Source organism: Epinephelus fuscoguttatus, linkage group LG10, assembly GCF_011397635.1.
Source record: "Epinephelus fuscoguttatus linkage group LG10, E.fuscoguttatus.final_Chr_v1".
Classification (NCBI taxonomy): domain Eukaryota; kingdom Metazoa; phylum Chordata; class Actinopteri; order Perciformes; family Serranidae; genus Epinephelus; species Epinephelus fuscoguttatus.
The window spans coordinates 45,735,643-45,746,820 of NC_064761.1; the positions used below are offsets into that span (position 1 = coordinate 45,735,643).

Consider the following 11,178-nt stretch of genomic DNA (forward strand, 5'->3'; position numbering starts at 1 on the left):
ACCATGATCATAACCAGGTGACCTGATGATCTGTGTCTCACTGTGTGACACTACTGACAGGTGATCACCTTGTAACGGACAGACTGTGTGAACGATGGCGAACTGATGTCACAGTTCAAACTGTGTGCTGACATCACGTCCAGTCGTCGCTCTTCCGGTGATGCGATCAGCTCAGTGTGAATCCCTGGTGGACGGCAGCTCACACTGAGGGAGTTCACCTTCACAGCTCTCCGGCTATCAGCCGTCGTCTGAACACTTCCATCACAGCGTCCTGACAGCTCACTGGTCCCCGCAGAGATCAGAGTAGAAGTATTTTTCGTTTGGATGCCTCAGTCAGGTGTTTGTGTTTAAATCTCAGAGGTGAAATAAAAACCAGGCAGACCTGCTGAGGTCAAACAAAAGAGACGAGTGAGGCATGATGGGAAACTAATCCGTGCTGCTCGTCTTCAGAGGGATTAAAAGATTCAAGCTGAACAGCAGCTTCCCAAATACTCATCAGGAAGCTGCTCCTCTGTGACGACCGCGTCTCAGGAAACACCTGCTCCCATCCATCAGTATCAGTATTGATGATCTGGATCAACACGTTCAGACCAGACACTCAGGGTGAGGTCATGGTAAAAGGGCGGAGTCAGAGAAATCAGCCTGTTTTTAAACTCACGTCAGAGACGCTCCGACCTCACATATGATTCATTAATCTCTCATCAATATTACAGTCCTGCAGCCGTGATGTCATTCACTGTGTTTCAGTGACTTCACTGGATGTTTGGAGACGGTGTAGCAGTGTGACGTTCCTCAGCGCCATCAGCTGATGTCAATGACCTGAACGTTGTCACGCAGGGGTTAAACACTGAGGAGCTCCAGCTGTGTTGTTACCTCTGACTGACGGCAACCGTCCTCAGCTGGGATGGACCAGCAAAAAATGTTCACATGAATCACTGAGACACCAAAAGACTACTGAAAAATACTGAGGATTTAGAAGTTATTTAATGAGCAGAGTCACAGAGATCATCCTCAGTGTGGTGAGGAACGTCACGTTTTCATCCTCAGTGTAGTGAGGAACATCACGTTTTCATCCTCAGTGTGGTGAGGAACGTCACGTTTTCATCCTCAGTGTGGTGAGGAACATCACGTTTTCATCCTCAGTGTAGTGAGGAATGCCACGTTTTCATCCTCAGTGTGGTGAGGAACGTCACGTTTTCATCCTCAGTGTGGTGAGGAACATCACGTTTTCATCCTCAGTGTGGTGAGGAACATCACGTTTTCATCCTCAGTGTGGTGAGGAATGCCACGTTTTCATCCCTAGTTTAACAGGATGTGAAGATTCACTAACTGTTCCTTTAAATGCTCGTCTCACTGCAGCAGTTGTTCGACCACCAAACTCCATTCATATTTTCACAGATTTAACCAGCGTGGTTCAAACTGTTGTAATGATGATGTGTAAGCATCTCTCACAGAGGAGCACCAACCAAACTCCATTCATGTTTGTGGGTGTTTCAGCAGGGGCTGTCTCTGTGACGGACAGCAAAGAACAGACGCAGACGGCGAGCTGAGTGTATTTGACCTGATGAGACAGACGTGTTGTGTAAACATCAAACAGCAGCCAGTTTTCCTCTCCCTCTCTCCGAGGCTCTGAACAGATGTTGGCACTCCTTCAGAGAATCTCTGAAATCAACAACAACAAACGTACAGCGGCGGCAGGCCGAGTGGAGATGCTTCAAACACACAATCAGGGAGAAGACATGTGGGCGTCTGATGCCTTGAGACTCTGTAAATGTGACATCACACTGATTCTCACATTCTGATTGGCTCAGTGATGTGACAGATGACAGGTCTCACCTCGCCCATCACAGCTCTCCGTCTGTCACCGGTAGAACGACACTGTCAGCTCGCTGTGAGCAAACCAGGTGGAGGTTTGAAATGTAAACATCAGTAAAAATGTAGGAAACAACGGTGCAGCGATGACCTCACATCCTGTTGACCAAACACAGACAATAAACGAATGCTGATGAATCCTGGACGGCGTCGTTCAGACAGGTGGGTGTGGTTTTGTTTCAACGCCATGGAAACACAGGAAACAGGAAGCAACACAGGGGGCAGGGACGACTGTGGTTACCATGGTTACCATGGTTACCCTGGTAACGTCTTTATAAATCTTTAATTCAGACCGATGACTGAACAACGTCCGAGCTCCGCCTGGATGGAGATGAACCAAAATCTGTGGTGACTCATTGCTGATCCTATAGAATCCTGGTCCTGAAGAGTCCTGGTCCTCTAAAATTGGGGTCCTGTAGAGTCCTGGTCCTGTAGTGTCCTGGTCCTAAAGAGTCCTGACCCTGTAGAATCCGGGCCCTGTAAAATTGGGGTCCCGTAGAGTCCTGGTCCTGTGGAATCCTGAACCTGGAGAGTCCTGGTCCTAAAGAGTCCTGGTACTGAAGAGTCCTGGTCCTGTAGTGTCCTGGTCCTATAAAATCAGGGTCCTTAGGACCCTCACAGCGGATAAGGAAAAACTTCATATAGAGTCCTGAACCTGAAGAGTCCTGGTCCTGTAAAATTGGGGTCCTGTAGAGTCCCGGTCCTGTAGTATCCTGGTGTTATAGAGACCTGAACCTGTAGAGTCCTGAACCTGTAGTGTCCTGGCCCTGTAGAGTCCTGACCCTGTAGAATCCTGGTCCTGTAAAATCGGGGTCCTGTAGAGTCCTGGTCCTGTACAGTCGTAGTGTTATAGAGTCCTGAACCTAAAGAGTCCTGGCCCTGTAGAGTCCTGGTCCTGTAAAATCGGGGTCCTGCAGAGTCCTGGTCCTGTGGAGTCCTGGTCCTGTAGAGTCCTGGTCCTGTGGAGTCCTGGTCCTGTAGAGTCCTGGTCCTGTGGATTCCTGGTCCTGTGGAGTCCTGGTCCTGTAGAGTCCTGGTACTGCGAAGTCCTGGTCTTATAGAGTCCTGATCCCAGAGTCCTGACCCTGTAGAGACCTGGTCCTGCACAGTGCTGGTACTGTAGAGACCTGGTGCTGTTTAGTCCTGATCCTGTAGAGGCCTAATCTTGTAGAATCAAGGGCCCTGTTTCTCAGCTCAGGCTCAGCAAACTCTGAGCCTGAGCTGAGAAACAGAACAGCTGATCAGGATCAGTTCAATCAGCTGTGAGTATGTTCAGCCTGAGAGAGGTGCGTTCACAGTGAGCACCAACAGACATCATCAGTAGAGTGCAGATAACATGACTCTCAGAGACAGGAAGCAGAACTTGTTTCATCCCAACTGAAGACATGAAACAAATCTCTTGCGCCAGCTGCAGCTGAACATCGTGAGGTGTGATGGGAACAGACTGCAGAGTTAATAGGTAATGTGAAGTGATGTCATGTGATGAGGTCATGTGTCTAACATACAGAAACATGTTTCTATCTTAACAGTGTTCATATATTTGAATATAAGTTATTCAGCTGTCATGTGATGGAGCCCAAACACACTGGGCACAAACTCAACATCAGACACACAGCTATCAAACAGACTGGTAAAAGTTTTGTTTCTACTGACTTCATTCTGTCAATATTAGGCTGAGGTTCATTTAACTGCTGTGAAATGACTTCATGTAATCTCCTTTATTCTCACATGGAGCTATTATGGGATGTTGAGTCCCATCAGTGAGCCAGTTACACCGCAGAGTCTCTGAATATATGAAAAGCATTCATGAATCACTGCATCATGTATCCACGCAGATTCATTTCTCATCAACACTGACAAACCTGCAGTTCTTTTTTTAAACATTATTTTTGGGCTTTTGTTGCCTTCAATGTCAGGACAGCATAACGTTATGGGGAGAGAGGGAACGACATGTAGCACAGGACAGCAGGCTGGGTTTGAACCCGCGGCCGCTGCGTCTGATCATGGGGCGTCCGCTCCATCCACTGAGCCACCGATGCTCCGTGGTAATTACTTTAATAATGGACTGTGATTTATGTCCAGGGAAAACCACAACAAGGGTCCAAAGTCTTTTCAGAGCCAGAGACACTTTTCTTACGGGCCGACAAACCGCTGTCTCTCTGATGTGTTCAGTGTCTCTGATGTTATAAAGAAAAGAATCAAAGGACAATGCATAAAATGTGCTGTGATGATAATGTAAATCCAGGATGTGTAATATGTGATATATGTGGGTGGAACAGATTGTTAGATAAATGATAGAGTGTGAGGTCAAACAGTATCTTTCATATAGACACTCCTCCAGGGAGACATCCAAACAGGCTCTAATCACCTTCTCCTTACACAACAGCCTCTGAATACACTGGGCCTCAACCTCCACCACTTCATTCACTAAAGGACACGCCATGTTTCTACTTCCTGCTACACGCTCAGCCTCAGGCTGACATGAAGCAAACCTGTGACTCAGCAGGTTAAGGTGCAGACACACCAAACTGACATCAAAGAACTAGCGGCAACAAAAGCCAACTGTTGCGTCATCTACGTCACCTCACGACGCCTCACATCACCTCACGGCGCCTCACGTCGCCCTGTGTCCGTGGCAGTTGAACACACTACACGGACTACATCCGACGGCCAAGTAGCACGACGTTCTGCGCCTGCGTGAGAGCGGAGTGAGAGAGTGGTACATCCTGTCAGCCGAGGGGTTTCCTATCTGTGCAGCCGAGCACCGCAGCACCTCCACGGACTATTACATCCAGACGGTCCCGGTGTTTCCTCCGCAGGCTCCACTTCACTCAGCTGCCCGATAAACCCGCTACTTCTTCCCACTTTAACCTGAATAACAAACCAGGGCTCGGTGCTCCGGTTGGATCCAAACGGAGAGCCGGGGCTAGCTCAGAGACTAGCGGAGGCTAACTGCGTCCGGCTCGGAAGTGGAGCCTGAGGAGGAAGCACCGGTTAGCCCCGGTTTCACTACAGGCAGATTCACTCGCTACAGGGGCGAGGAAATAAAACCTGAACAGCCAATCAGAGTGATCTCTCTCACCGACAAACTCCGCCGCTGATTCAACATGCTCAATCGGCCGAAAAGCCGCCGACGCCGAAGTGTTGACGGTGCGGGACACACCGCAAAAACTAGGGCGACAGACGCTCACCGACGGCCGACCGTTAGCTTGGTGTGTCAGGGCCTTTGGCTTCACGGAGTATGTTGCCATAGTAACTGACTCAGGGTTACACTGATCCTGCTCTCTGAGACAGGGTCCTGGTCCTGTACAGAGTCAGGTCTCTACGGGACCTGACTTTGTTTAGTCCTGGTCCTGATCCTGGTCCAGCTATCTCTGGTGGATTGGCAGGGTCTGTAGTTCCCTGATTAAAAAGAGTCCTGGTCCTGTACAGTCCTGATCCTGTAGAGACCTGATCATGTACAATCCTGTGGAGACCTAGTCCTGGACCTGATCCTGATCCTGGTCCTGGACCAGCCATCTCTGGTAGGTTAGCAGGGTCTGTGAGTCCTGGTCCTGTACAGTCCTGATCCTGTAGAGACCTGGTCATGTACAATCCTGTGGAGACCTAGTCCTGGACCAGCCATCTCTGGTAGGTTAGCAGGGTCTGTGATTCTGTGATTAAAAAGAGTCCTGGTCCTGTACAGTCCTGATGCTGTGGAGACCTGGTCCTGGTCCTAGTCCTGGTCCTAGGCCAGCTATCTCTGGTAGATTAGCAGGATCTGGGATTATAAAGAGTCCTGGTCCTGTATAGTCCTGATCCTGTAGAGACCTGGTCTTGGTCCTGATCCTGGTCCTGGTCCTGGATCAGCTATCTCTGGTAAATTAGCAGGGTCTGTAGTTCTGCGATTAAAAAGAGTCCTGGTCCTGTACAGTCCTGATCCTGTAGAGACCTGGGGCCTGTATTACGAAGCAGGATTAATGTCTCAGCGAGGTAACTTCAGGGTTAACCCTGGGTTTTCGGTCTCACGAAGCCGGTTCAGTTCTTATCGGGGTAGATCACCATGGTAACTTACTCTGAACGGCTATCCTGCTCCGGAGCAGGGTAAGTTCAGGGTTGAATCTGATCCTATAAAAAGCACCACCCACTGGCCAATCAGCTGTTGATGGCTGACAGAAATGCAGCCCAGTCATGACGGGAAGTTTAATTCATTTGATTGATTTTGATTTGAAAGTTTATTTTGAACATTAAAAAGAAAAGAAAGCAACAACAACAGACAGTGAAAAGATTGTTCAAAAAGGAGTGGAAAGAAGTGGAACTTTCATCCCACCCCTTCATAAGAAAGAAACTGATCATTAGCGGACACTTAATAGCACCATTAATTAGTGCCAACATTTTGTTTTGTTGGAGGAAATGATCCCTGTTAAAGATAATTGGCCTAACTGACAGCTTTGCTGCTGGAAATGTGGAAAGTAGCCTATCATGTCTACACTTCATGGTGTTTGAGGATTTTCCTTTGTGTTTCTTAAAGAGGGACACTAGGTATATTTCTGCACAGCTGTTAATTTCTAACACAGCTCAATATCAGGATGATTTTATTCAGACTATCAGTTTGGTGTTGATATGATTTAACTGTGGCGTCAGCTTTAAGCTTTATTGTAGCATATATAACGTTATGACAAAGAAGACCAGTTTATCAGACGCAATGATGTTAGACGATAATTGTAATACACGCAATTCATCTGTGCAGCATTGATTTCATGGGATTCAAGGGTGTGATCAGTGTCAGATGTACAGGTACAGGTACTGTAGCTACTTGAACCAGTGATGAGTCATTTAACCTACACATCATTTTATTTGCTGCCTTGTGTTGTCTTGATTTTTCCCTCTCTCCTCCTCTATTTCTTCTTTCCTCACCCGTTTCTTTTCTTCTTCTCTATTATGTGATGTCATTGATGTTTTGACAGGGGAATTTCTTTGATAAGCTTTTAGTGGCTTCTAACCTCTCCGGCACTTTTCTTTTTTAATCTTGTAAATGTTATACTGTCTGTTTTTAACATTATGTGCAAATAAACTAATCTAAACTAAAACTAAACATTATTCATCCCGTTATGCGTTGCCACGCATGTTTCCTCCTCCTGCAGCTGCCACGGTGTTGGCCTTTTCTCTAATGTTGCTTTTCTCCTCCTCATATTTTAGTAGAATTAATCTCTGATCCTCACATGAGAAATACTTTTTCCCCTCACATACGGCGCTCTGTGAGGACGCTCAGTGACGCTGCGCTTCTCTCATGATTGTGATTGGTCCGCTGCGTGCGCGTTCACGGCTCTTGATAAAGCAACCCTGGGTTGAGTTACCGAATTGACATCAAGCGTCGTGATACCAATTATCCTGATTGCCATTGTTAGGGTTAGTCAACCCAGGATAGGTCTGGGTAACCCAGGAAAGGTTGATCTCGCTTCATGATACAGGCACCAGGTCCTGATCCTGATCCTGGTCCTGGTCCTGGCCCTGGTCCTGGACCAGCTGTCTCAGGTGGATTAGTAGGGTCCTGATTAAAGTGAAGCTGTGACTGGATTGCTGGACTGAAACTCAGCACAGATAATCTCATCAATGCTCTTACTCTGAAAGCCTCTGACAGGAAGTGATGCGTTCTCTGGGTCGTTGGGGGACAAACAGGGTTTCATCAGAGACACGACAGAAGCAACAGCCCGTCACACTGTGACATCAGCACCCTGACCACCAATCAACACTTCATCTGAACATCACATCACGTCCTGGATGGTTTCAAAGACTTTTCCAGGTTTTTCAAGACCATCCTGGAATCATCACAGCTGTGAGCTGAGTTTTCCCACATTAACAGCTGAGCTTTACATGTTTCCTTTAAAAAACCACCTGGGTGACATCATTAGTCAGAACCACACACTGTAAACAAACAAACAAACAAATAAATAAACGTTGTTAAAACCTGATGACCGACTGGTCGGGACCTGATCCAGTTTTTTTCGAGTGCTCCTGATGGGATCAATAAAGTTTGAATCTGAAAACAGAAATTTGATTTGGATTATCAAATTTCCGACGGCTCTTGAACACTTCATGTGAAGAACACTTCCCTCAGGAACAAACAAACAAACAAACAAACAAACAAACAAACAACAACAACAACAACAACAAATCTGAGTTTAAAAGCCACACCGCAGCCCCGCCCCCTCCTCTGACTAACACAGAACAGTCCCTAACACCCGACCTGAGCCCTGAGACCAGGACTGAGCCCTGAGACCAGGACTGAGCCCTGAGCCCGCCTGTGAGGAGACGAGAACAGACAAAATGTCCTCTCACTCACACACACACACACACACACACACACACACACACACACACACACACACACCGGGTTTTTGCTTTCAGTTTTTATCCAGTTTCAGGTTTATGATTAAATATTATTTTATTCTTACACCTCATCATATTATTATTTTATATTAAATATATTATATTATATTACTTTAGATTATTATCATCTTTTATTTTATTCTGTATCATTTTTTTTGTTTGTTTTTTAATATGTTTTCAGCTCGCTCAGGACTCGTGGGGAGATACGATGTTTCCATGTGACTGTGACCTAATTGTTAAGTTTAAATCTCAGTCGATTTATTTCCTCGTAAGTCTGTTGCTTTAATCTCACACTGAAAACACTCAGCTTCAAACAAACAAACAAACAAACAAACAAACAAACAAACAGCTCTCAGCTCAACCTCGTGCAGACACCGGCCGCTTTCACGGAGCCGCTCTGTGTCGATAACCCGTACCCGTAGAGCGCAGCTCCGCTGAGACGGTACCGAACCCCCTCCAGACATCAAACAGGTCAAGGTCAAACCACAAAGACCCCAGACCCGGAGCGGCACCGGGAGCGCACGCGCAGCCCCGGGTCCAGGTGTCATACCTGCGTGCGGAGCGGCTCTCCGTGCTCGATGACGCTGAGGAACGGAATCTCCAGGAAGGAGGCCATGAAGTCCACCTGTAGCAACTCCTCGCGGCTCTGCGGGAAGGCGAGCACGGCGGAAACTCCCTGCACCACCACGCCCTGACACACGCACCGGAACAGGGACTCCGGGTCCGCCGCGACCGGCTGCCGGGAAACCAGCTCCAGGCTCAAGTTATAGGGCAGGAAGTTGTCCCGCTCCCGGTCCCGCTCCGGGTCCGGGTCCGGGTCCCGATCCCGACTTAGCGCGGCCGCCGCACGGCTCAGCGCCGCCTGGACCTGAAAGCGAGCCGCCCGCTGCGCCGGCAGGAGCGCACCGACGCGCACCGTGTGTCCGATCTGAGCCAGGAGGTGGCACGGCTGCGGGTGGAGGAGGCACGGCGGCACGAGGAGGAGCTGCAGGAGGAGGAAGACTCGGAGAGTCCGGGACCAGGAGGAAGAGTAGGAGGAGGAGGTGAAAGACATCCTGCCGCGCTCGCATCGCTCTGCCGCTCCTCCGGTTTACTCCTTCTGCTCCACTGAAACACCGAGAGGCTGCTGCTGTTGCTGCTGTTGGAGACAGGAGACTGCTGCTGCTGCTGCTGCTCCTCCTCCTCCTGCTGCTGCTGGGGGCTCCAAAAACAGGAGATCCTGATAGGAGACTGAGAGGGGAAAAAAGGTATGAGGGGGCGAGAGGGGAGGAAAGGAGGTATACAAGAGGTAATAAAAAGTGAAGGTCAAAGTAAAGAGGAGGTGCTACAGGAGGTAAAAGAGGGAGGAGAAGATAAGAGTGAAGAGGAGGTGGAGGTGAGGAGAACAGTGGAAGCAAAAATGAGAGGAGAGAGGGTGGTGGTGGTGGTGGTGGAGGAGGAGAGGAGGTGGGGGAGGAGAGGAGAGGAGAGGAGAGCAGAGGAGAGGACAGAAGAGGAGAGGACATGGCAGGAGATGAGAGGAGAGGAGAGGAGAGGAGAGGACATGGCAGGAGAGGAGAGGAGAGGAGAGGACATGGCAGGAGAGGACAGGAGAGGAGAGGAGATGAGAGGAGAGGAGAGGACATGGCAGGAGAGGACAGGAGAGGAGAGGAGATGAGAGGAGAGGAGAGGACATGGCAGAAGAGGACAGGAGAAGAGAGGAGAGGACAGAAGAGGAGAGGAGGTGGAGGAGAGGAGAGGACATGGCAGGAGAGGAGAGGATGCAGGAGGTGAAGATCTGATGAAGCATCCAGAGTAACAGAAGGAAAAAGGAGGTGCTGAAGGAGAAGAAAGAAAGGAGGGGGAGAGGAGAACAGGAGGAGGCTCTGGGTGAATGGAGAGGAGAGGAGGATGAAGAGGAGGAAGTTGAAGATGAAGAAGAGGATGAAGAGGATAAAGATTTGAATGGATCAGATTTAAATTTGTTTATTGATGAGGTTTGCTGTTGTTTGTTGTTTACTTTGTGTCACATGATCAAAATCAAACTGGATCTTTATGAATAAATAAAGTGAAGCTTTTATTTTGTAGGAGCTTCTGGAAGATTCCTGAGACTTTCAGAATAAAAGCCTGTGATCAGATGATGTAACGATGTGTTTGCTGGTCATAGTTAAAACAAACACAAATACTACAAACAGGAAGTATTTATACTACGTCATACTCACAAACAAACAAACAAACAAACGAATAAATTTGAAAACTGTTACACTAAAAATCATTCAAACTTTGATCAATAAAAAAACAGTGTGATTATTGACCAATTATGTTCAAAGGTCCAGTCAGAAAACACCACGATTAAGGCGAGACGAGATAAGACAAGACTTAACAAGTCAAGAAGATAGAAGACTTGACGAGTCAAGACGATAGAAGACTTGACGAGTCAAGACGATAGGAGACTTGACGAGTCAAGATGATAGGAGACTTGATGACTCAAGATGATAGGAGACTTGACGAGTCAAGACGATAGGAGACTTGATGACTCAAGATGATAGGAGACTTGATGACTCAAGATGATAGGAGACTTGACGAGTCAAGATGATAGGAGACTTGACGATACAAGACGTGACAAGTCAAGACGACAGGAGACTCGACGAGTCAAGACGAGACGAGTTAAGATGATAGGAGACGAGACGATAAAAGACTTGACGAGTCAAGACGACACGAGTCAAGATGATAGGAGACTTGACGAGTTAAGACGATAAAAGACTTGACGAGTCAAGACCTGATGAGTCAAGACGATAGGAGACAAGATGAGACGAGACAAGAAGAGACTAGGGGACTGAAAAAAATTAGTACCGGAATAATACCATAAGAGTACTACTGCTTTCTCACACAAATACCAAAGGAATATCATAGGAATACTGCAAGGGGACAATAAAAGTACTACAAGAGTACTTGAGG

At 47.8% G+C, this 11,178-nt stretch overlaps 1 protein-coding gene across 1 annotated transcript in view; it reads right to left on the reverse strand.

The window, feature by feature from the left end:
* Nucleotides 1-9,386, reverse strand: part of grin3bb (glutamate receptor, ionotropic, N-methyl-D-aspartate 3Bb) — a 130,413-nt gene extending 121,027 nt beyond the window's left edge. The window contains exon 1 of the mRNA XM_049587861.1: nucleotides 8,792-9,386. Coding sequence (XP_049443818.1) covers nucleotides 8,792-9,295 — 504 coding nt within the window. The 5' untranslated portion in view covers nucleotides 9,296-9,386. The remainder of the gene's footprint in view (nucleotides 1-8,791) is intronic.
* Between the last annotated feature and the right edge of the window lie 1,792 nt (nucleotides 9,387-11,178).